Source organism: Syzygium oleosum, unplaced genomic scaffold (assembly GCF_021117445.2).
Source record: "Syzygium oleosum isolate NSW1041296 unplaced genomic scaffold, Sole_v2.1 Sole_v2.03, whole genome shotgun sequence".
Classification (NCBI taxonomy): Eukaryota; Viridiplantae; Streptophyta; class Magnoliopsida; order Myrtales; family Myrtaceae; genus Syzygium; species Syzygium oleosum.
The window spans coordinates 16,526,793-16,552,688 of record NW_026607487.1 but is presented as its reverse complement, the minus strand read 5'-3'; the positions used below and the strand labels follow the sequence as shown (position 1 = coordinate 16,552,688).

The 25,896-nt window shown below is 40.5% G+C and overlaps 3 protein-coding genes across 9 annotated transcripts; 1 reads left to right on the top strand and 2 right to left on the bottom strand.

The window, feature by feature from the left end:
• Nucleotides 1–635: 635 nt before the first annotated feature.
• On the bottom strand, nucleotides 636–2,736 carry LOC115671908 (uncharacterized). Of its 3 annotated transcripts, XR_008815979.1 has the most exons (4): nucleotides 2,041–2,736; nucleotides 1,800–1,830; nucleotides 1,437–1,708; nucleotides 636–950 (listed from the first exon to the last, which is right to left on the bottom strand). XR_008815979.1 is itself a non-coding variant. In XM_030593588.2 (2 exons), exons 1-2 carry the CDS (start codon nucleotides 2,677–2,679, stop codon nucleotides 861–863), a joined length of 729 nt encoding a protein of 242 aa, XP_030449448.1. In that variant the 5' UTR covers nucleotides 2,680–2,736; the 3' UTR covers nucleotides 636–860. The 3 variants fall into 3 exon arrangements, 1 of the variants encoding a protein (XP_030449448.1); XR_008815978.1 differs by having other exon boundaries at nucleotides 1,437–1,830; XM_030593588.2 differs by lacking the exons at nucleotides 1,437–1,708; nucleotides 1,800–1,830.
• A 3,190-nt stretch (nucleotides 2,737–5,926) lies between these two features.
• LOC115671779 (CSC1-like protein At1g69450) lies at nucleotides 5,927–16,909 on the top strand. Of its 4 annotated transcripts, none has more exons than XM_056309342.1 (11): nucleotides 5,929–6,290; nucleotides 6,962–7,296; nucleotides 8,902–9,057; nucleotides 10,257–10,320; nucleotides 10,607–10,816; nucleotides 11,987–12,178; nucleotides 13,021–13,319; nucleotides 13,542–13,818; nucleotides 14,966–15,241; nucleotides 15,610–15,843; nucleotides 16,302–16,909. In XM_056309342.1, exons 2-11 carry the CDS (start codon nucleotides 7,016–7,018, stop codon nucleotides 16,461–16,463), a joined length of 2,151 nt encoding a protein of 716 aa, XP_056165317.1. In that variant the 5' UTR covers nucleotides 5,929–6,290; nucleotides 6,962–7,015; the 3' UTR covers nucleotides 16,464–16,909. The 4 variants fall into 4 exon arrangements, with proteins under 4 accessions (XP_056165318.1, XP_056165319.1, XP_056165317.1 ...); XM_030593418.2 differs by having other exon boundaries at nucleotides 5,929–6,396; XM_056309343.1 differs by lacking the exon at nucleotides 11,987–12,178 and having other exon boundaries at nucleotides 5,927–6,396.
• Nucleotides 16,910–18,042: 1,133 nt separating this feature from the next.
• On the bottom strand, nucleotides 18,043–20,241 carry LOC115671780 (uncharacterized). Of its 2 annotated transcripts, XM_030593420.2 has the most exons (2): nucleotides 18,835–20,241; nucleotides 18,043–18,721 (listed from the first exon to the last, which is right to left on the bottom strand). In XM_030593420.2, exons 1-2 carry the CDS (start codon nucleotides 19,717–19,719, stop codon nucleotides 18,707–18,709), a joined length of 900 nt encoding a protein of 299 aa, XP_030449280.1. In that variant the 5' UTR covers nucleotides 19,720–20,241; the 3' UTR covers nucleotides 18,043–18,706. The 2 variants fall into 2 exon arrangements, with proteins under 2 accessions (XP_030449280.1, XP_030449279.1); XM_030593419.2 differs by having other exon boundaries at nucleotides 18,043–20,237.
• Nucleotides 20,242–25,896: the final 5,655 nt, after the last annotated feature.

The following is a 25,896-nucleotide window of genomic DNA, read 5'->3' as shown; positions in this document are numbered from 1 at the left end:
TGTGACGAGATAGGAACGAAAAGAAAAATTACTGATAATTAATCTAGGATCACGAGGACTTAGATGGGTGGCTAACAATGTGCACACGCGTCTAGTCCATACATGCGTCTTAGATTTGAGGTCATAGACCTCAGATCGGAGGTTTCACGACTTCGAATTTGATGTCGTATGACTTGCATTAGAGATCTCACATGTTCACGATCGAGTTAGGATCAAAATGAGCTTTTGGACATATTTTAGGAGGAGATAGGAGGGAAGAGGATGGGTTCCAAATACACAATCCTGATTATATGAAGCAAAGAAACAGAGAAGAAGGATTAGGAGAAATCACGACAGATTAGAGGGATTAGACCATATGCCAGCTCTTATACTTAACTATCAATCGACGTTAGCAACTACATCAACAATTTTCATTAGTGTACGTTTTTAAAGGAAGGATGATATTATATTTTATTCAAAAAGTTCAAGAACTAAAATTTAAAAATAAAAAAAAAGTTTTAAGATTCAATTGCATTTTCATGACAAGTTCAGGACGTAATTACACTTTCTGAAAGTTTTAAAACTTATTACACTTTCAATATACTTCTCCCTAAAATAAACTACGCAGACCATTCAGCATAGCAAAATGACAGGAATTTCCACGGATAAGACAACAATAATATATATTGGTGCAGTCACCGATTGTCTTTACAGAAGCATGACTTAATAAGCAGTTCCAAGTGTGTATTCCCTCCATACATATATATTGACCGGAAGCCGAAAAACCTTGCATTTTCACATCAATTCTCAAGGCGGCTGGAGCATCATGGCTTCGAGGAACGGGTCACCGGAGAGTCATGACTTACTAGAGATCGAAAGCATTAATCGCCGACTCGGAGCACCTGAACCCGTCGCCGAGCTAACATGAGTTCGTTCATCTGTGCAATTTGAAGCAAGAGTTGGCTGATCTTCTGCGCAATCCAAAAGATCAATCCAGGGTCAGTGCAGTGGTTATAATAGAGGCGGATGTTTCTGTACGACTAGATGCAAGAAGCAATGCAGAACAATGAAAAAGTTCCAGGAAGGCGAAATGTTACCTCAAATTGTAGTATTAACTGTACAAAAGGGGCCTAGTTTACATGACCGAATATTCACTACTAACATCGAGTTCCATCTTTAACAAAGTGGATCGCAGTTCGTGATTTCTCGTTTCGAGCTATAGCTATCCGAGTAGATACATAAATCAGGGAGCCCTACAGCATATGAGAAATCGGACAGACTTCTCACTGAAGCTCAACTATGAGATGTTCTGACCCTTTTACTTGGATTCTGTTATTCGAACCGTAATATTCACTCGGCGAAGAGTCTCTGGTTTTTCTACAGAAGAATGAACTCTAATCGAACAGGCATCGGCTATGCACAGGTGACGAGCCATAGCTCGGGTTAGCCCAACTCACAAACTACCAAATTGTGCAGCTGACTGCTTGTTCTTGACATCTTTCCAAGAAAAGTTCGGTTCTTTTTTCGTATCGACTGGAAACTAGATGCCTGGATATCTTGTTGATCCAAGTAGTTTCTGCTGACTGAACTGATAAGTTGTTCAGAAACCATATATGGATCGACATCGTTTCGCTGCCTTTAACATTGGTTTCGCTCCAAAATCCAGCAGATCCTAATTCTCAAGAGCTTAATAAAGTTATCTGAATCTTTTGACGTTGAACAACTCTTTCTGAAATAGAACAAATCCCAAGTGAATCCCTTTACTTGAGAAACAACTAAAACGTCTTTCATTTCCCATCCTCGCAATTACAGTTCCTTACCTCATTTTACGTGCTGAAGAAGCACATGAATCTGTGAAGCCTTGAAAAACCAGAAGAGAAAGCAATTACAGCTAGAAACAGAGGCATGCCCAGGTGAATTCTCAAGCAATTACAGCTAGACACAGAGGCAAACCCAGGTGAATTCTTTTAGCTTGGAATCATCAGCTCTATCATGCAAATCAAGAATTCGCGGAGCGACGAGGAGATTGCAATTTGCAATTTGCAAGTCCCTATTCGTTACCTGGTCCTTGTCTTTGATGAGGAGGCGGAGGCGGTTCTCGCTCGCCTCCACGGGGACTCTGTCCCTTCTCCACCACCGCCACCTCTTCCTCTGCATTCTCACGTATGCCAACGAGAGCAGGACCGCCGCCGCCACCCCGGCCGCCGCCGCAGCAGCCGAGCTGAACGACCAGAAACCCCCCACGAGGAGCGCGCAGTGGCGGACCCTCGAAGCAATCCCGCAGGCGCCGGACCTGAGAATTGCAGCGAGCGGACGACTCGGCGGCGGCGATTGCGGTTCGTCCTCCGTCCCACTGGGAGGAGAAGGCGAAGAGGAAGAAGAAGATGACGATGGCGACCGCCACGAAGGAGACGAGGAAGAGGAAGGCGAAGTGGGTTTATGCGGTGGCGGCGGCGGGACACGGTCGAGGCCTTGGTGGTGGACGGGAGGGATGACAGAGGAGGGGCGACGGCGTTGGAGTTGGAGGAAGTCATCTCCGCCGACGGCGACGGCGACGGTGGTGTCCCATTGGGTGGAACTCGAAGAAGAGGGAGGTAAGCGGAGAGACGGCGGAGGATCAGCGGATTGAACGTACTGCCACTCGTCGTCCACGGCCACTTCTTCTTCTTCGCCGGGTGCTCTGGCGCCGCCGGTCGCCATGGATATGGAGCAGAGGAGGCAAAAGAATGATCCGTTTTGGTCCGAGAATGTTTCGGATGTTGGCTCTCTGTTGCAAAACTAATTGCATCGGTTTTATGTCAAAGTTAATCATAAACAGAATTAATCGCCATTAATTACACTAAAAATGCCATTAATATTAGACTCGGTTTGTTTCGCGAAAAATAAATGATTTGAAAAAATACTTTCCAAAAAAATGTTCGTTTATTTCACTTATAATAATTAGCCAATAAAAATATTTTCATCATTTATAATAATTTGTATCAAAATACTTTTGCGAACGATGAAAAAAAATTTCATTCATTCATTTTGTGAGCAATATAATTGATATTTTTAGTAAAATATTTTTCACATTATTTATTTTTTTGCGAGACAAACGGAGGATTAGTGTCACTTTTCCTCGACCATGAAAAAGATATGTCTAATCAAGTCAACATAAGAGAGAAAAAAGGAATCAGATTGATAAATGGTCGAAGAAGTACCACGTGAGTCTAGTAAACTCGATACCATCTACGGTGGTCCCATGAAAGCATGACTCGTTAGTTGGTTAATAAGTGTCGCGAGGAACTCGTTAACAAAGTTCTTGATTGGCGCACGTCGGTGAAAAATCAGTCATTTGAAAAATATCATCTTAAAACAACAATCATTTGCATCGCTTGGATAAATTAGTCGCCGGATAATATTTTCATCATCAATAAAATATGTGCCCGATCACTATTGAAATTTATTTGTTGATCCATTTTCCTAAACTGTCTAAATCATCGTTTTCAAGAAAGATATTATTTCGGATAGTTGATTTTCCGTGAATAAAATGGATCATTTATTGTTAGTGATGGCACCACTCGATATTTTGGGTAGATATGTTAATTGAAATGAGGTCTTCTTTTCGCCAAAAAAGTCATTGAATGTCTTTAAAATAGATATTTCATATTCACACGAGTTCTTTTTTACTAACAAAAAAAAAAGAGAACCGGAAAAATTAGTGAATAAAGAAGGATTATCCAGTTGAATCCGACAGCGCACGTTTTTGGTGTTATTTGGAATGATATTTTTGTCGAGAGAGAAAATATCTTTTTCGTAGAAATTGATCGTTTTGTCCTTTTGGTGCTAGCCATTATTGAGATTTTTTTTCCGATGAAAATCATATCGAACGATGTGACAAATTTTTATTCGAGCATTTATTGATTTAAAACGGATTTTATGCGCGAGCATTGACGGGGCACACATTGAACAAAGCAAACTCTCCGAGAAAAGTTTATAATAAAAAGCGAGTCGGTCCACACACTTTAGAAAAATTCCACTTGGCATTTTTGAGATTTCTATGACTATGCCACATAAGCTCTCTAAGGCCTCTCTCTCTCTCTCTCTCTCATTGGCCACTTAACATTGAAAACTGAAGTAAAAAAGCCTCAGTTAATTTCGAGTTTAAGTAATTTACTAATAATTTTACGTCGTTATTTATTAAGCATGTGCGAATTTATCATATTAGTTTTGTTAATGTACTAAGCATATATTGTTGATCCGAGTCCTAATAGCTTAAGGGTTTGCTTGTTTCGGTTCAATTAAAGTCAAAAAATAATATTTTGCTTATCTGACAAAATTCAGAATATCATCTGGATTTCGAAAAATTATATGTGGATATTCTATACTCTTTTACAATTGTTTCAATTGTTTAAATTTGAAAATGCCAAAGTGCACGAACCTCAAACAAAAAGTAATAATAAAATTAATCCGGATAAATTTAATTTTGGGGAGAAACAGTTTGTAAGCTTTTTATAGTTCTTCACTTGTGTCTCTTCCATCTAAGGACAAATATGGGAGTTGCTCAACTGAAATTTTGCTACCCAAAAAATAGAAAAACACACCACACAGCCTTTCAACTTCATTGAATAGCATATCGATTTGAAACTATATTGGAGATCAAAGTAGATGCACATTCTAAAGAACACGATATTGCGTGGATCGAGGGCGCATCGATTTTTTCTTTTACCAATGTATATTTATTGCTTGTCTTGACCATTGGATGTGTCTCTGATCTTACATTGCCAATGTTTGGGGCTATCGTGCCGATAAGTATGTCTCGGGTGGTTTCAAACTAACACGACATGTTTTTTAATCCAGGTAGGCACAAGCAAGTTGCTATAAGAGCGAATAGTATTGTGTTGGTAATGAACCCGAGTAGAAATGCCGAGAGTGAAATCAGAGGTGGGATGGTGGGTGCAAGGGTATGTTTCTAATTGTACATCATTTATGCGATATTGGGTAAGTCTTGTAAAAGTATAAATTAGCGCCGTACAAGCCGCAAAGTCTTAGCTTGAAGCCGAGGAAGCCAGCTTTTTCGTGATTTGCCATGACCGTGAGGCGCTATCACCGTGATAGTGCAACGCTCATGAGGTAACTAGAAGATCAAATCAATGGAAACCCGAGCCTAGAAATTCTTACCCAAGCTCACTCATGATCGAGCAAAATATTAATTTGTCGAGTTAATACTACAAAAAACCCCAAACTGGTACACTTGTGACAAATTTACCAAAAACTAATTTTTTTCACTACAAAAAACTCCAAACTGGTACATCTGTGATAAATTTACCCTTCATTAGTTTGCGTTAAATTTTACAGTCAAATTGTTGAGTTTGATGACACGTGATAGTTGACATGTATATCAGTTTAGGGTTTTACCCCTATGTTTATCACGGATTTACCAGTTTGTGATTTTTCGCGATATTAATCCAATTTAACAAAGGGTAAATCTGTCACAAGTGTTACGAGTTCAGGGTCCTTGATGGTCAAAAACTTAGTTTTGGGTAAATTTGTTACAGGTATACCGGTTTGGGATTTTTCGCGGTATCAAAAAGTTATTATTGTCGAGGTCCACCCGTTTACACTTCGGGCTTACTGGGCTTGGATAGCCCCATGGAACCGCAGGCTGCCCAATGATACGGTCCAGTGGTCGACAGATTGGGCCCAACGTGCTCTCCGAGAAGAAGTAGAGGCCCAACGCCCCTCAAAAGATACGTGGAATTCAGCTGTAACTCAGCTGTTGTAATGATGCTCTCCTTCCCGGAGCTGCGACGCGATCCCCTTCCTCCCATCCGTGGCGTGGTGATGACGAGCTTGACTAGCCGTTGGCCTCAGCCACTAACTTTTTGCTGCTGACGACTTCGGCAACCACCCGTCTTCCCCCCCCCCCCCCCACCCACATTAAACTATATAGCGCCACGCCCATCATCACCACCACCACCAATCGGCCAGCGCCATCTCCCCACGTCAAGATCGGTCGAGAAACGAGGACCCGTTCCCGTCGAGCCTCCGGACCTGTTCTGTCACTAACCGCATCGCGACGAAATTGGGTCGCTGTTCTTTTTCTTCTTTCTTGGCTCAAGAAGACAGAAAAGCAAAAGTGAAAGAGAGAGAAGTGTGTTCACCGAGCTGCAAGGGGGAAACTTCACTCGGTTTCACCTGTTTTAGATTGCTACCGTGTAAAAGAAGGCATATGTATAGCTCTATCCGACTAACTACTCTTCTCGTTACATCAGATTCTGGGTCATTTTGTCCGGTCGCTTTGATCTGGGCTACCAATTATTAATAAGCAGGTGCCACTTCAATCTCTAGCTACCTTAACTGGTGCTAGCAGCAGATCCTACGCGGTCCCCATATACCCATTTCTCGTTTTAGCTTCTCGTTGGAAGGAGGCACCAGGTTCGATGCTTCCTGTTCGTTTCCCTGCTTGCTGTTTGATGAATATGCGACTGTTCCCGATCTCTGTTCGTGGTCTTGTTGTTAGATTCGCAGAATGTTTTAGAGTGAGACGCGAAGTGGGGTTCATTTCCTTAACTCTGCTTTCTCCTGCGATCATCCCCAGGAGTTTTGAATACGTTACCAGTTTAAGCTGCAAAGTTACATGCTTGAACTGAGTTGGTTGATTGAGGCATACATACTTAACGTGCTGTTGGCTTTGTTTTTGGGATGCATCTTCCTGTTAATGTTCTTCACTGCAATATACAGGGATTTCGAATTTGAAACATGAGGATGTAAATTTATTATGTGCACCCGGATTTGCTTGTCGTGTGCGAGTTCTATTTATCGAGATCTAGTTTCAAAATTTTGAAGATGGCGTTTGAGTAATTCCACGTGCTTCAGAGATGCACTATGTTCTTGCAGCTTAAAGCCCTGAAATGCAAAATTACATCTCTTTCTCTCTGTGTGTTATTGTGTGCTTCCTTTTCATGTTTTTTTTCTAATACTCCTACTTTTTAACTCGCAGGAATTAGCAGTTTATCCCTTCTTTCTTTGAAGTAGTTGGGATAATAAGAAAGAAATGCTTGTATCTGCTCTTTTGACCTCCGTTGGAATAAATACGGGCCTTTGCTTTTTATTCTTCATACTATACTCAGTCCTGAGAAAGCAACCAAGTAACTATGAAGTTTATATACCGCGATTGGTAGCTGAGGGGAAATCTAAAAGGAGAAGCCATTTCAACCTAGAGAGATTACTTCCTTCTCCGGGGTGGGTGAAGAAGGCATGGAAGCTTTCTGAAGAGGAACTATTATCTAGATCAGGCTTGGATGCTGTCGTATTTATGCGGATTATTATTTTCAGGTAATTCAAGCTCTTGGGATACGAGCATTCTTGTCACCAGTTCTAAGTTCAACCCGATTTCTTTGTCTTTCTTTTGATGGGTATCACTTACTTGATTTGGGAGTTTCTCTTAGTGCTGGAATGAGGATGCCCATTTTCAGAATTTATTCGTAATAAGGATTGCTGAGTGCTTCAAAGACGCTGCTTAAGGATGTTCTTCCCCTCCCATTTCTCCCGTGGAAGTGACGCATCTGAATTCTGTTTGGTTTAAAGTCGATATGATGAAACTTTCAAACTTACAGTGGGAACTGTTATAGAAAGATGCCTAGAATTCAGTAAGACAGCTAAATATCTCCTGCGGGAAATGACACGATTTAGAGGAAATAGAATTAACAAACAGAACCTGCTTGCTGAATGTTCCAAGTGGAGGATTGAAATATTTGTGTTCCTCTTGATTAAGAAGTCATCCTTACATTTTTCTTAATTCAGAAAACAGAACCTTTTTAACAACTTTTTTAGTTTCCTCAGCCATTTCACATGAGATTTAGCCATGACTGGTGCAGGCTCCATAACCTTAAGTCTTAACGCCATCTTTATGGTTTACTTTACTTCTTCGATTACTTCCTGTCTGTAAGCAAGAGCACTAGTATTTTGGCTTAATATTATGACCTTGCTGCTTCATGATTATTTAGTAGTCATGGATAGTAGCAACTCCTCTGAATTGGATATTTGAATCCGAAGGCTGAATTATTCTTTGGTTTAGCCTCATCTAAGTATCATTTATTGGAAGGATCTGAGGCCATGTTGAAGCTGTATTTAAGCTGTATTATGTTGTGTAAGTATTTCCTGATTCTTATAGGTAAAGCTGTCTAGCCAGCAGGTGTCAATCCCTTAGTTCTCTTTGCATTCCCTCCCTTTCTCAGCCCTGTTGTCTTAAGTTATGCTGAGGTGACATAGTGGATGCATTCCAACATTGAATGCTTGAATAGACCTATTTACCCAAAATTCCTGAGAAGATTTGATGGTTTCATGATTCCTTGCACAGCTTATTAGGGTCAGTGCAATGGGTAGTGAGCAGGATCTCTTTCTGTGTAGCATATCTCAAATTGAATTCCGCATGAGAGTAGAAGCTAATTTGTGACAGTTGAAAGTTTGCTTATGTTTCTTCTGATTTATATAATGATTTAAAACCCTTGTTAATGTGTCATTCGGGATTCAGACTGATTGTGAGTTTTCATTTGTCGTGTTCATTGGATAACTGATTTCATGGAATACATCCCTCTCTGTGTGATTGAGGGGAATGCTTTTTAACTTCTTCTACATGATGTGTATGGAGAAAATCCATCATGCCAGAGCATCAAGTATAAACAATAAGCTCTAGTAAACAAAGAAACAATTAAAAAAGCAGTTTTATTATAGAATTTCTCTAAAGAAGTGACTGGGATGAGAGAAGTTTGATCTGAACATTGGATATTTGTTAGCCTTTCTTCTTGCTGTTCATATTTGTCTCCATTAATTAATGAGTTGTGGCTATGGTAATTGGTGCACTAGCTTCTCTGGGTCATGTATTCACTTACCTCGTTGGCTCTACCTGATACAATTTTACTTTTGATCTGAATATTACAGCTTGAGAGTATTTGCATTTGCGGGGGTTATTGGAGTCTTCATCCTTCTTCCAATAAACTGCACGGGCGATCAGCTTGAGGATATTGACTTTGTCAATTTTTCGAACAACTCACTAGATGTATTTACAATATCAAATGTAAACAATGGATCAAACAGGTACTTTTTCTTTTGCTCATCTTTTCTTTTGGTTAGTCTTTATGACCCGTAACAGAGAAGAATGATTAGATATTTTTGTTCGTATCCTTATAACTTTGACCATAGTTGAATGCTTTGGGAAATCTTCCTGGGCTGAGAAAATTTTATTTGTCAGTAATATCAAGAATTTCAAGCCCTGTCGCTAGTTCGACATTGACACCACTGAGTCATCAACTTTTGTTGCAAGGATGGATCATCTCTTATGCGAAAGATTAACTCCTCTTTATCTATTCTTAATGCCCAGTATTATTTCATGCTTTACCTGTTATATATCTTTAACTTGAATTTTAAAATTAATCAAGTCCTGTATAAATTTCAGATGTGGAGAAGATTCTATCTCTGCTTCTTTTTTACTTTTTATTTTGCTATCGCTGTTAATTCGTAAGCCTTTGAATCTTTCGTTAATTTAAAAAGTATGAACATCAATCACTCCGTACACCATCTTCCTTTGTGAGGCTACATACCTGAAATCTTCCTTAGCTGATCATCTGTTTTTTTCTCAGTTGGCTTCCATTTACATCTGAGAATTGAGAATTTTCACCATGCGCTCCACCTTTTTAGTGTCCACAGTAATTTATTGCTACTACTGGAGCCGGATTTTTTCTATCATTTCTTGCGCAACTTGCTAGCATAATGTATGGGAGCCTGCAATTCCTTGCTTGTACTGTGCTATTGCATTTTCTAGTTTTTCTTTGGGTTCACATGATATGTCAAATATCCTATAGGTGCGGGAGAACCTAAAACATATCATGTTCGGATCTTTTGGTCCTTGCTTTGTGGGGTTTTTATATAAGCTGGAACCCTCTTTTGCACACTTCCTTGACTTATCTAGTGCATAAATACTGAAATTAAGCTTAACTGACCAAACATCATCTTTAGGTTGTCACCTTCTTCAGTTGTGTCAAATCTTTTAGTAGCAAGCTTCATTAAGGTTTATTTGGTAATGAATTGGTCAAGTTATTAGGTGAAGACCTGATCGGAGTATGAGAGAGAAATTTGACTGAAACACGAAGCCTTTCTGGCAAGTACATCTTAATTATTAATAGATGTACTATCTTGTACGTCTATGCTTTGATCGCCTTAAAGAAATTCTCTTTCTCGTTTTAAACTTTAAGTTTTGTGAAAAGTACATAACCTTGGTTTTTTTATTTCTTTGGCAGGTTATGGGTTCACTTCTGTGCAGTTTACGTTGTCACGATATTTGTCTGCTTTCTACTGTACTATGTGAGCTCCAAGGTTTTATCCTTGAAAGTTTCTTCTTATGCTCTGCGATAACTGATGATACATGAAATTTTTTAGTATCATATCAAAAGGCAAATGACAAATAAATTGTGTCTTATTTGCTTGATTTTTTAATCATCTCATGAGAAGCAAACTGGTCATTAAGGGGATTATTTAATTTCTTATACCTTTCTGTCTGGACCTAGAAGTGTATGAAAGTTCTCAGGGAAGGATGTGGCATATTATGAGAACAAGTTTAGCAATATTAAAGTAGTCTATGTAATTGCAGGAATACAACTATGTTTCATCAAAAAGGATAGCTTACTTTTATGCCTCTAAGCCCCAACCACATCAGTTCACCATCCTTGTGCGGAGCATCCCTGTGTCTGTTGGAAGCAGTGTCAGTGATAGTGTTGAGAGATTCTTTAGAGAATATCATCCATCTACATATCTGTGTCACATGGTCGTTCGACGGACCAACAAGCTGCGAAACCTAATTGTAAGTACTTTGAGCTACTTTATCTTTCTTATCATCTTTCCTTAGCTGTATACCCGAGGATGGCTTACTCCTTTTTCAGTGACAAGGAAGCCCACCACCTTAACTAGTTAAACCACATAATCTTGATTAATACTACTAATCTCATGAATCGGGTAAGATGTGAGCTAAAACTCGTGTGAAAGACCCAAACATGATTATATTTTACACTTGGTAGTGTGTAGGCTTGAACTTGAGCCATGGACCTAATTCACCCTCAGGCGTCCCTTTACCACTAAGCCCAGCCAGTTGGTTGATGGACCATTTCACTTGATACATCTGTATGATATAAAGTTGGCCTGAATTTGTCATAGCTCTCGTATCCACTCTGAAATTGTGATTGGTTCCCAGAGATCTGGAGATTGTGTTTTGCAGCCAGAGCCATACGGAATATAGTACTTCTGATATAGTTTGACTAGTATTTATCATATTAAACTGATGGCCTTTTGCAACCATAGTTATAGATGGACAGACTAAGGATGCTGCTCTCATTTGAAAAAAAAAAAGAAAAGCATACAGCACCTTTCCAAAGGAGTTGGAAATCTCACAGGCTCCAGTGGTTATGATGAAACCATCTGACTTATAGCTTTTCTAGGCGAAGGAGAATTACTGTGCCGGCTTTCTTTAGATGGGATCAAGCTACCTATGTGTTCAATTCTAGCACGCTTGATTGAGTAATCTTGGCTTTTTGTGCTTTTCATGACATATATATGAGTCACACGGAACCATGTCCTTTTTTTTTCCGTATTTGCCAGCTTTATCATAGACCATTGGTGGTAAGTAGGGGAATTTTTAGGTGAGTTCAGTGCTTTTGCTTTCTGCCCTATGTGTGCCTTCATTCCATCGAAAATCTGTTTCATGGTATAGATGATTACGACCCTCATATGTTTACATGGGAATAGAGGCTGCCATAAGTGCATGCACCACAGAAGTTCGGGCTCGGATTTTGTATGTCATATTTAGGTTAATGGGTAATATTCATTGATTCTTATGTGCGAAATATTCCGTGGCTTCAAGGGATTGATTATTTTCTGGGTTAGTTGAGCCTCTACAGATTCAAATTAGTTTTGTCTTCCCCTTAATGCCATTAGTCTCTGAACCCATCTCTTACTTTATGAATTCATTTTTCTCTAGAACGATACTAAGAAATTGTATAGAAGGCTTATACACATGCAAGCTGATCCCACGCAGCAGAAGTATAAGCGTAACAGCTGCTTTGGTCTGTTCGGACGCAAAGTTGACCTTGTGGATCACTATGAGAAAAAGCTGGAAGACTTGGAGGAGAATGTGAGGTTAGAGCAATCTGAAGTTTCGTTGGCTGGAGAAGTACGTGCATAGTTATTTCTCAATTCTTTGAACAAATTTTAGTTCCTTATCATGTGTACTTCCTCCCTTGAAAGATCCTTATCCTGCCTTCAATTGAGTACTACATGTAAACAGGGATAGCGTAGGTCTAGGAAGATAACTTCTATAAAGCTAAAGTCGCATCATCGTTCTTACTATGATTGCCATACATCTATAAGCCAAGTGGAGAACTTGCTTGCATTCTCCTGTGGGAATAGACATCCTGGCAACGCTCATTTCTTTTTTATTAGGCATAGCACAAGAAATGTTGTTGCCATGGCTACCAATTTTCTCAAACGAGTATATGATTGTTTCCAGTACAAAGTGGAATTATAGTTGCAACAGAATTTCAATCATGATTCTCACATGGAAGTCCAATGTCTGCAAAACAGGAGTGTTACCTTTCCTTTTAGTATAAAAAAAGATAAAAGAGGAGAGGAGTGTCGGCTGAAGATTTGAGTTCTGATGTACGTTTCCAACTCAAAATTTTAATGATTTAACTTGTGCTCAACCCATCCCTTTGGACCTGAAAATGTTGAAATTTTTTTTCTTTTTAGAGGAAAATTTTCAAGAATCTCATCCTATCATGGGTAGCATCTAAATTACAGCCATACATGAAAAAGTTATTGCCAAATCAATATTGTTCATGTTGTAGTACCTTTTTTTAGGGTATTAACGTCTTGAGCAATGGGTTTGATGCATAGTGCTTCTAATTTAATAAAATTTCTGAATCAATACTGTTCATGTTGATACATATTTCTGCCCTTGTTTCCGTCTTGAGCATGTGTATCTTATTGCTTTTTGATTCCTTCTTAAATTAATAGGAAGCTCGCGCTGCCTTTGTTTCCTTCAACTCGAGGTATGCTGCTGCAACTGCTTTTCACTTGCAACAAGGGATTGATCCCACTCAGTGGCTAGCAGAGGAAGCTCCTGAACCTCATGATGTCTACTGGCCTTTCTTTTCTTCATCCTTTATGCGGAGGTGGATATCTAAGCTGGTTGTCATAGTTGCCTGTATACTTCTCACAATACTATTTCTCATCCCTGTTCTAGTGGTGCAAGGTCTGACTAACCTGAGTCAGTTGGAAGTATTGTTCCCCTTCCTAAAAAGCATTCTAACCTTGTAAGTAATCATTATTAAAATTACTAATCCGGCACATCTGTGCTTACATGTGGTGTTATTTATTGCCTCTCTCTCTCTCTCTCTCTCTCTCTCTCTCACACACACACACACACACGCACACGCACACACACCTTTTAGCGCTGCTGATGTTTGCTGAAAATTCAGTATTTACTGTGTTACTTCTCAATGATGCAAAGCCTCACCTCATAAATTTCCTTGCAGAACATTTGTCAGTCAAGTGGTTACTGGCTATCTTCCCAGTCTCATTCTTCAGCTGTTCCTGAAAATTGTGCCTCCTATAATGGAGTTTCTCTCTTCAATTCAGGGATATATTTCTCATAGTGCGATAGAGAGGAGTGCTTGCAACAAGGTGCTTTGGTTCACGATATGGAACATATTTTTTGCAACGGTTTTTTCAGGGTCAGTTCTATATCAGGTCTCCATATTCCTTGACCCCACAAATATTCCAGCCAAGCTTGGTGTTTCAGTTCCAGCGCAGGTGAGCCTGCTTCTTTCTGGGACATAGTGTTCTAATGTATCAATTTTGGAATTTGAAGTGATAATGCTGAGCATTGGACATAGTTGTGCTCAGCAATTAGGAAATGACACATCAAACTCATTAGCTTTTATTTTTGTTCCCGATTTATCATTCATTACTGGGGTTCTTAATTTTACTACCTTCCAAAATTATTGTTAACTTTGTAAAAGATGGTTAGATGGCCGGATATAAATTTTTACTTTATAGGCTTTTAGCTATTTGGATTGTTATTTTTCTGCAGACTTTGACCTGCCTAATAAACTAACCGTATCAAGTAAAAAATGCTCAACATATTGCCTCTTGAGCTAGCCTTATGTTGTTTTAAATCATTTAGGCATATATCTGATATTGGTAGTTTTGATATCAAGCTAACTATTAACGTCTTCTGGAAAATTAGGCTTGAGTAACAATGGAGGTTTTGAAGATTAACTTCTAGTTGGCATTTTAGAGGAGTGTCTTGTCCTGCACACAAACATATGATCGAAAATTTGTTAGAAGATGCTAAAGGAACTTTTATGTATAACTCTTTCAGAGTAGAATGCATACAAACATATGATTGAAAATTTGTTAGAAGATGCTAAAGAAACTTTTATGTCTAACTCTTTCGGAGTAGAATGTATGCCATTCGAAGTCTAAAATGATCATTAAAAGTGCAAAATGACTTTTGCTCAATAGCTTGCATCTAATACAAAAGTATTGGCTTTTTCATTGACAAGAGACTCCGAGTGGGAAAACTTGGGTCAGATATAGTTGACAAAGCTTCTCCATCAAGTCATTAGCTATGGTTTTAGTTGTCAATATCATTGCTGACTTTGTGGTTGTAGGCTTTCCTACTTCCTTCCGAACATTTTAATACAGCAACATACACTCGGGGCCAAGCCTAAGGCTATTGCAAATGCATCATTTTCCCCCGTGGGCCTTGTCGAATTTGATACTCTTATCTTTTGGGAGCTCATGCCCCTGGAGTCGCCTGATTGTGGAACTAAGCTGCATTGTCAGTCCAGATTGCCAATAATGCACTATGCTCCTAAGTTGTGACCATTTAAAATGTTGATCTAGACTTGTCATAGTTTGCAATGTGACATCTATACATGCTTTTTTTCGGCAGGCATCATTCTTTATAGCTTATGTGGTCACATCTGGATGGACCAGCACCTCATCAGAACTCTTTCGCATAATCCCTTTCATTTGGAGTCTATTAAAAAGACCTTTTGTGAGAGATACAGATGAGGAATTTGAAGTTCCATCAATTCCCTATCATAGGGACATCCCACGAATTCTCTTCTTTGGATTACTGGGTATTACATACTTCTTCCTGGCTCCACTTATCCTGCCGTTCCTCCTGATTTACCTGTGTCTTGCATATATTATTTTTCGGAACCAGGTCAGTGGTCATCTCTTTTTACTTTCTCATCATTGAGTTGTAGCTTCCACCTTTGGACTTTTTCAGCTTAGTTCTAGGCTGATATGGAATATTTAACAGAGTAGCTTCATGCCTCTTTTCATGGGTGCACGTTGAAAGATTCAATTGCTTTGTGTTTGACATTCTTAACCAGATAATGATCTAAGGCATTTCTGCACCAACTGGGTTGCTCGTATCAAATATCTGGGTCCCCAGTTTTCTTATGTTAATTATTTATCAACGTCCCCAATTTTCTTATGTTAATTATTTATCAACGTGAAGACTCCACCGCACTTTGCAATCAATATTTAGATTTGCAAAACACTGATACGTGCACTCATATTTTGCAGTTCTTAAATGTCTATGAACCAAAGTATGAAACTGCTGGAAAGTTTTGGCCGATAGTTCACAATTCAATGATATTTTCTCTAGTGCTGATGCATTGTATCGCCGTGGGAATCTTTACATTGAAGAAGCTCTCTTTGGCATCAACCCTTATATTCCCTCTTCCAGTCCTCACTCTTCTTTTCAATGAGTACTGCCGGAAACGCTTCTTGCCCATCTTTGTTGCTTATTCTGCAGAGGTATGGTGTTATTGGTTAATATTATTCACGCTTACACGCTGGGGTTTATCGTTTGCATTTCTGCTACTGGGAAGAGATAGCTTCGTTGTTGGATGTTAGGTTCAATAAATGCAATATTCGTCACTTGGATCATGTACAAATAATGCAGCTTTCGCATGATTTTCACTATTTTTTTCCCAAATAACCTTCTTATAGAGGTATCAGATTTCATGTTAAAGAAGGGTTCTCCTGTTTTCCAACTGGCTTGCATTAGGATTTCTTCGCCTCGTGTGTTTCCCAGAAAATCAAATAAATCTCCCCTTCAAAAGAAGCCAAAAATGTTTAAAAAAAAGAACAAGAAAACATGCTGCAAGTGGTAGTATAATCAAGTTCTTTTTTTTTTCTTACCTTCTAAATTGATCCTGTCATAAATTTTTTTTGCCTCCCATGTAATTTCACTTTGGTTAATCCATTTCCAGACTTTGGTAAAGAAGGATAGGGAAGATCAGAACGATCCATCAATGTTGGAATTTTTGGATAAATTGGTGACTGCCTACCAGGACCCTGCTTTATTGCCAATTCAGTTTTCTGTACACTCAGACGGTCTGAACAGTCCCCTTCTCTCTTCCACTGAAGTGTGAGGGTGACGTATGCCTTGTTCTTCTAGCAGCATCATGGTGACTTCTGGGGAGTTTTGTTGAGTTCATCATTCATATCCTCAAGCCGTCAAGAGACTAAGCAAGCGGTATGTCTCGCGTGTATGCCTAGTGGTCTGTGCTATGCCTGGTATCTTCTTTTATACCAAAGTGCTGTGCCTGGTACTTGTTTGCTGTAAATTAGCGCTTGCCATCGCAAGATTTTCCGAAGACATCTATTTTGTGTCAGCATGTCAGTTTTTTGATATACTTCATTTTTTTGGTCATAATAGGAACGTTTATTGCTCATGATGGGCTGTTCTTTGTATTCCCTATAGGATAAGTGCCCTGTTGTAAAAGCATGTTCCTAAACTGATACTGGTTTTTTCTAGTCCTTATGCTTTGCTCAAATTGATACTTGTTACTACCAATAACAGTACCATTTTCTTGGACATCAAGGCAATGGTCATCATATGAACTGATCTTTCTTTTTCTTGGCATCGTCGGATGATTCTACAAGTAACTGTACCATAATTGGTTGTTATTTTGCCGACTATTCTCGAGCAAGTATATCGTGGAAATTTTCCTAATCTTGAGGGCACCCGAAGTGAGAAGTAGCATTCATTATTTACTGAAGTGGTTGAAATAATATTTGGATCCCTACAACTTTGGCAGCTATTAACATCATCTTTGGGACCACCACAAGTTGATTTTGCATTAAAATCATCGTACCACATCCTGAGACTTGTAAAATGTGGCTGCTGTTACTCACGAAATAATGACACCATCACCCAGATATTCAGGATCGATCCGGGGCTTGCCGGGGATGTTGACATCAAAAGCTCTTTTCTAGGAAAAATAATTAGCCGGTCCCAACACAAATGGGCTTGGTCAATCTGAGCCTCTCAATCACGTGAGCTCCACATGAATCTCACATCATTCAATGATTACGATCAAATAGGCTCATGTGTGTCCGAATCCTTTTCTAGATTCTTCCCTCTTACAATGCTCAATAATGGTCGCTGAGAGCAAATTCACAATTGAATAAGCTTAACATTGGAGTATACAAGAATTTCATCTAAAGCAAAAGAGATTAATGATATTTTTATTTCACATTGGCCTTGGAAGAAATGGCAAAACTACTACTTGAAAAACATCAACAACCGAGGTAGGCAAATCTTTATGAATTGTTATGCTTTTTATTGAGTAATCGGCTACGAGCTTGTAATTCGACCGTATATGCTTTTTTCTTGAAGTAGGCATCGATTCGTTCTGATAAGAATTGTATACAACCACCTTAAAGTTAAATAATGGACAAAGGTAACTGTTCTGTTTCCACCTGAAAGTGGCAACAAAACTGTCTGTAAACAAGCATCAAGGACAAGAGCACTGAGCAGTATCCCGCAGATAACTTGATGACACAACTTTGGCAAAGTCATGAATCCCAAACAATTACGATATCTTCACATATGAGTCAGGAATACCATCCTTACTAGATCACGATTTATTGCAACAGCCACTTGCTCTGTTTCCTCTTGATGAGTAAGATCGTAAGACTAAGTTCGCAACAAATGAAGGACAAAGGTGACAACAACTTACAATTTGCAATTACTAGGGTATAATCGAATGTTCAACATATGCTGAAAAACTATTTCCACTCAAAATTAAGCAATTCTCTCTACTAGAAAGTTAAAACCTATCCCTGTGCATTGGAGCTCAGTTCCAGCTTAATGCATAATGTTGAAGCTAATGAAGCCTGATGCCTTAAAATACACAACGCCACTGAGTACGCGGTCGCATATAGAACAACCCAAAAATGAAAATCTTGAAAGAACCCAAGGTGCAAAAGCAAATTCATATGATCTATCTATCTTATTCTGTATATTCAGAGTAATATTTCCAACAATATGTGACTGCCATTTTCAACTTTCTTTCGGAGTCATTGTGTGCTGAAGACCAATATAATCAGTAGAATGAATTACCTACCAACATGGTTGGGAGCCATCTAGTTTTGTTCTCCACATCAAACCAATGATGGAATAGCTCAACTGGGAACAACTGGATACTAATCAATATACGAGAGCTTAAAGAATAACAAATGGCAATGGACTTAACTTCTAATGCAACTCTCCTCTTCCAGATAGAAGTATATAGATCCTGTGCTTGCACTTGGTTAGATATCCATTGATTCGGCAGAGATAGCCATACTTTCCAAAATCGGTTGCCGATCTACACCCGATGCTTCCATGCTATGTGATCTGCAACTGAAATAAAATACTGCACTCATCATGGAATCGATAAGCACCAAAAATGAGTACATTATCACCAAGAGAGGCCCTTCCCATATCCTCGAGGACCCATCTCCGTAGCTCAGTACCTTGACTCTATGCTCAAACAAGCCCTGTACAAATGCCATCCCGATTGTCGACCCAAGGAATATCAGGAGCCCTACGTGAGTCTGGCCCTTTATTAGAGAGCTCGACCGGAACAAGGCCTGAGGACCAGAAACATCCTCCAGTACACATATGACTATAGCAATGTTACAAATGATAATGGCATTAGCAAAAGCGACTGAGAAAACCAACCCTTCCAAAAGGGCTGCATAAACAATCAGAGTCTCAAAAACTCTGATGATAGACAACACGCTACAAATGGCAACCAGAAGAACAACAAACAATGTGAGGCAACTCACACTGACCATGCACGTCCACAAGTAAGTCACGACGATCCGCCTCCAAATTTTGGCGGCTATCACAAAGAACATCGACGAATCGGCTCTCTTCTTCGAATAAGTACAGTCTACCGAGTATATAACAGCAGCCTTCGACAACAACGACAGCGTCACGAACAAGGGGAAGCACATGGCCGAAGAGATTGCCATCTCGGAGAACTTCTGGCACGAATGCTTGACGAAAGGCCTCAGTGGGAGTCCGCTCGACTGGGCCACCAGCACGAGCCTAACGGTCAGCCTCTTCAGCATCGACTGATCAACCAACGCATTGGACAGAGTTATCGCAGAAACAGGGCAGATGAGCAATGCCGCGATCAGCATGAAGCTGGACAGATTGTACCGGAGGATCCGCACGGTCTCCCTCAAGATCTCCAATGCATTCATGTAATGGTACTGATGAGCCCGACTCTGCCCAGACCCACCATAAACGGATGACTCCATATCCAAATCCTGCAAATGGGTTCCCTCAGATCCCTCACTCTTGGCTCGGGACAACTTAATTCTCGGGGAGTGTCCAGAGGAGACCTCCATTTCCGCCGCGCCCCAGCTCCGCAAAATTCAAGAACAGTCAGATAAACATCACAGAAAGCTCACGCAGCCTGCGCAACAGTCGTCAAGAACTGGGACCGACCCATCAGATCTAAGACCCGGAATCCCGCATTTATAATGACAATGCAGATCTGAGGAGGCGGAAAAGAAGAACCTGAGTCGCCCACGAAATCGGTGCCAGCGACCGAGCTCGAGCTGTCGAGCACGAAACGGGAATGCGAATCGTATCGTGAATCATGGGCTAACACGATCTTGAGGAGGGATTCGCGAGCTCCGAGGCGCGATGTGGATCGGGCAACGAGGAGGGATCTGGGGATTGCGTGAGGGAAGGGAAGAGGGGGGGGACTTCTTCTGAGGCGAGGCGACGAGACTCTGGAAGTGTGGACCGCGGAGTTTCTTTGGGCGTGTGATTGGCATGGCGTTCTTGACACCGACTTTTAGTCGTGAATAGTGTCGATCCGAGATGACACCGCGCGTAGTTACGTCGTGACATAGATTTCTCATTTTGATATCATAGAAAACATATTGCACGACAAATGACATTCTAATTTAGAGCCCGTTTGTTTCACGAAAAATGTGTTCTTTTTTCACTTTTTGCTTCTTTCTTGATCGGCCAATGGCCATGGCGACGGGGTCGACGAGCTCGAGGCTTGTCACCAGAGGCCGAGAGCTCGCCAACCTCAAGCAAGCTCACACGATTTGGCAGAGCCCAAGCTCACCGGCTGTTGCCCTGGCCAGTAACCAGCCGAGGAAGAAGCAAAAAGAAAAAGGAAGAAAAGAAAGAAAAAGAAAAAAGAAGAAGAAAAGAAAACAATTTAAAATTTTTGATTTTTTAAATTAAAAAATAATTAGAAATTTAATTTTTTTAAAAAATATATATATTTTTATAAGAACAAACGTGTCATTAACCAAGAACCCGAGTCTGGGCATCGAGGACTTGAGCACAACCTTTGTGGACCCCGACCTGAGAGTCGAGACCAAAGCTCGAGTGTCGGAACCCGGGCATAGCCTTTATGGATCCGAGTTTGGGTGCCAAAAACATTGGGTACGGCCACCAAGAGTTCAAGCTCGGCTTCAATGAACTCGGGCGTGGGCACCGGGGGCCTGGGCCTAGCCTAAATGGACCCAGGCCTAGCCGCCAGAGACCTGATCCTAAATGCTAGGACCCAGGAACCAACATTAAGGCTTTCATGTCCAAGTGTAAAGTTTTGGGTCTGAGGGCTGATAGTCATATTTTGAAAAACTTTTTCCGGTTCTTTCAAAGAGGAAATCATTTTTCCGAAATTAAGTTTTGGTAGGAAAACCTTTTACATTGACTCATTTTCCTAAGCGAACCAAATACCGAAAAATGAGGAAAATTTTTTCTGCTAAACAAACGGATTCCATTTTTATTGCACGGGCCACCTTATTTCAGAAACACATCTGTTTCAAAAAATGTTTCGAACGTTCAGAGTTTCGATAAGAAACAAAGGAAAAGGTTTTGTCGTATCCGTGTAACAGTAATAATATTGCAGCTAAGCCATGTGGCCAAGTAAATTAGGTTAGCCACGGTGTCGCTGTCGAGCATTATCGTCCATGGCCCGACCCCATTGCTGTTATCGCATGAGCAAGATCTAGCTCAGTTTCTTTCTCTGTTCAAGTAGAGAAGCAAACTCGAGGTATAACCATCCTTGTTTAGTGTGTACAGTAAGAAATAGTGTGTTCTTTTCGGATTCATCTCACCAATTCTCGATTCTTTAGGTTCTCCGTCTTCTTGCAAAGGAGATCGATGCTATTCTTAACCAGACTTCACCGATTGCGTCGGACTAAGGTTGCCGATTTGATTCTGTCAAAAGCAGGTCATCCACCGTTAGGATCGGGAGAATGGCGGGAAAATCATTTCAATTATAACCTAGACTTGGCCTAAGAAGACAAATCAAACTTATTACCACAATGCTTTCTTGAGACATCACACTAATACGCTTTGTCCTAGACGCCTTGGTTACATCAGCCACATGTCCAATGCATTGCACATCTCCTGGGCCGTGGGCTCGCTTTTCTGGTCTAATGCAACTTGAAACTGCCGAGCTATCAAGATTTACTATTCATCTATCAAACACATGCACGAAATCTTCTCTCTCAACTCGTGGAATTCGAAAATCGCGTTCTGCTTCGCCCCTTGCAAAACCTCAATCCAGGGGCCATGAAGCGATGGACAAACTCAATGCTAGAACGAAAACGCGTGCGCATATGCTTTTCGTTTTTTTTTCCCTATTTGCCAATTCGCGAGAATTTCATCGCTTACCGAAATATGATCTGCTCGATCTAGCTAAAAATTCATCTGCCCGGCCCGGCCCGGCTAGGCCCCGCATGGTCTCGAGGATACTACGGAATGCTGGAAGTGGTGGGCTTAGATCAGACGCACGGCAAAGGCATGGGCTTGGGCTTACAAGGGCCCAACTAGTTATGGTGAGTTTCATAAATTATGAACACCATCCAAACGCAAACTCAATTTATGATAGATACGGGCGATATCCACATTCACAATCTATCACATAGATTTTGGATTGAGTTCAAGCATTGATTAACTCTAAATTTCTTTGCACATCCCAATAGCATCAATTGGAAACTTGAGGCCCATGTGCCCATCTTTTCGATTTCAGCTCCATGATTTTCCGCGCGCATTAATACCGAATCGACGCCGTATTAAATGATCGCGCATCGATCGGGCCGTGTCCAACCTTAAATGCTCCTCTCGTTCTCCTCATGGGCCCCCCCTCCCCCGGTCCTCGGTCAAAGTCAACCGGGTTCGCTCGAGTTCGAGATTCACGAAGCACGCAACCGCATTAATTTCGCAAAGTTAATGTCACTAGATCCCATCCTTTCTGTTGACGTTGGCCCCCCGCATTTTTAAACAAAAAATTGAAAGAGCAATTCAAATTCAAATGGGTAAATTTCGAGCCCGTGAAATATATGGCTAGCTCGCTTCGTAAGCCAAGCAAAACGCTATTCCAGATTCACGGGCGCGAGTCGTGAATTGCAATTAGCACCAAGAACAGCGGTTTCCCCTTCGTCTAGACCCCATATTCCCTGAATGAATGTGATTTTTAATCCAAACCAAGCACTTGAGCACTTTGTCTTGCACATCCCAAAAGAAAGGCGCGGTCTAAGTAATCGATAAGTCGTAGAACTTGTGGAAAATCGTGGCGAAGCCTTGAATGCTTCGATGCGACATCCATAATCTTCAAGGATACTAATATGGTGTGTTTTCAGCTGACAAAGAATCGGATACGGTCAAGGTAGTCGATGTCATCACGGATCCTCTCCCGACATCTCGAAATAGCTTACTTTCGGCGATAGTTTCATCTTAGGAATGATAGAGATCGATCCCCCAGGCGCAGCTAGAGATAAGGACTAAGGAAGAGTTCGATTCTCTCATCTAATAGTTTGATTGATAAAAAGTGCAGACACTTTCTTTGGTCAGAGGGACCAAATGTGAAATAGTCGACCAGAAAATTTGCCTTACGCTTCTTTTGAAAGTCTATTTTAACGTCGATTTCTCTCCCTCCATTGACCTGAGCTAATGTATTGTAACTCGCAAATTGGCCCTACTTTCAACTTCTTTTTGGTAAGTCAAGTGTGAAATTCAGTGAAAGATAAACAGCCATTTTATATGGAGGATTCGCTCAATGACTAAACATTTTTTCTTGAGTTAGGCTGATCTGGATAATGCAATTTGCAGCTTGAAGAAATATTTTTGGAAGCACAATCATTTGACTATACATATCTCATTCACACAGGTTGTGTATGAATGGAAAATCCTGAATTTTTTTGGTAATTTGTCAGCGATGAAAGTCTAAATGTACCTAATTTTTGGCTCGAAAAGAAGATGACTTCCGCCATTAACCACTTTTCATGCAACGATTTGACCATTTTTATTCTCCAATATTTATTAGGGCTTAGTAAATAAAAAAGGAACCGGGTTCATTTCATATGGAAAAATTAGTCAGATACACGAGATCGTCGAAAACAAGTTACCGAGTGCTCGAAAGACTTCAAACTCCCGGCTCTTGAGAGACTTTCGTGTCCTTGGCACGTACCGTGCTCGTCCAGTCAAGTCAATTGCCGCGGGCGAAAACACTATCACTCTTCTTTGAAAAGAATCCACCGTATCTCGACTCGCAATAATTGATTCGTGGCGAGGGGAATATCATACTTGAAAGTGACAAAAAGTTCCTCGCCCATTATGAACAAAAGAAAGGCCGAAAACACCTAACTAAAGAGTCGTCCATGAGCAATAGAGAAAAGAACTTTGTCATCACCATCAAAGTGGTAGAGCATGGATACCTTTCATGGAGTTGGTGAGATAGGTCGTAGGTGTGTTCTTCGAGCCGAGGGGGAACAAGTCGTTTGTTAGAGATAATTAGGATGATTGGAGAATTCTCTAACATTGTGGACGCTCGTGGGGAGTGGTATTGTAGCTGTTTCCCACAACATAATGATTAGGGTTTGGCATAATTTAACTTCTTAATGGCCATATCACTACATTTCAACATATAATATATGCTTCTTGTTCCATTGTCTTTATGGTTTCCATGACCCCATCTAGAACGAACTAACCATTATACAAATCGGGGTTCTTCGGCGACTCTTCACTTACTCCTATCAAGACCATTAAACTACGATAAGAATATCAATCAGTGGATTTGGTCCTGTATTGTTCCTGAGATAACAAAGACTTAGAATATGGCAAGAGAGATTGTTATCATGATTTAGGTTTGTTTTGGATGGAGACGTACTTTATGCGCTCGCACTAGTTTATAGTGTGGATTGTCATTTTGTTCCAACCACATTAGGTTAAATTCACACCATGGGTTTGGACCGACAAAGCTCACTGACAAGAAAATGAATGGAAATGACATGTTTATCGTCCATACATAGAAATGATCTTATAAATCGTGGATTCATCCCCTATGAAAAGGAGGTAAAGAAAAGGTCGAAGAAAGACAGCTTGAAAGTCTCTCGCACTAAACCCTAGGATGCTGACTTTCATTTAACATAATCATGCTCAATAGTCCAAAACCCTAATCTTGGCCCCCACTTTATAGTTACCCAGTTCATCGGAACATAGGATTGGTAACATCGGACAAAACTCATATACATAATAACAAACGGCGCGAGATTCGATATGCGAAATATAGAGAGAAAACTAGAATTTGGTTCGACGTGATACGCTCAAGCCGCTTATTGACGCAAATCAATGCATTTTGTTCATAATAAGTAATAAACTATTTTGATCACGTACCCACCCATGGGTAGCTCAGTTGGTTAGGGCGTACTTGGGATTGTGTGGTTAGGCGCACTTGATCAGGGTTCGATTCACATTGGCGCTTGTGATTTAAGTGGGGGCGTGGCGGTGGGTTCTTTGTCTTTAGTCTCCCGAGGAATAGTCGAGGTGCGCGCAAGCTGGCCCGGACACCTCGGTTACCAAAAAAAAAAAAACTATTTTGGTCACGTAAAACTAAAATCGGGTCGTTCGGATGCTAACATGAATTGACCGAAAGCTAAATTGCTGATCCTAACGTATGCTAAGTTGAATTGCTAATCCTAATGGACAACATTAATATGGTGCTGCTCCATGTGCTGCTCTAGGTTCAACGAAATACACACGTTTGACACAAATTGATCATTTAGTTAGGGGAAGCTTTTCTAGGGTCTAGACAATGCGTTAGGGACATGATGTGGAACATCTAACTAATAATGTTAGTAAGTCCTTATGTTACAAAATCACGTACTATTATAGCTTGTAAGCGCTGTCCCATGCCCCCTCTAGCACCTATCGAGTCCCATCAAACATCAAAAGAACCATGTTCGTGAGCTGAAAGATCAGCGGCTGAAAAGGGACAAACTTTGATTGCTACTTTCGCAAATTAGAAAGATACCTTATGTCCCACAAACTGAGGTTGGGGCGTACGCTTCTTCGTTAATCATTTGTCCATTAGAAACACTTATTCGGACACATACCAAACCATAATCATATGTAGTTGGCTAGGCCATACATATAATTCACTGAATTAGTACCCAGATAGGTTGATAGGAGTCGGGTACAAGACCACGGCGCACCTAATCGAGTGGTGTGTTGCTATATCAAGAGTTTGATTCTTGAACTAAATTTGGTGT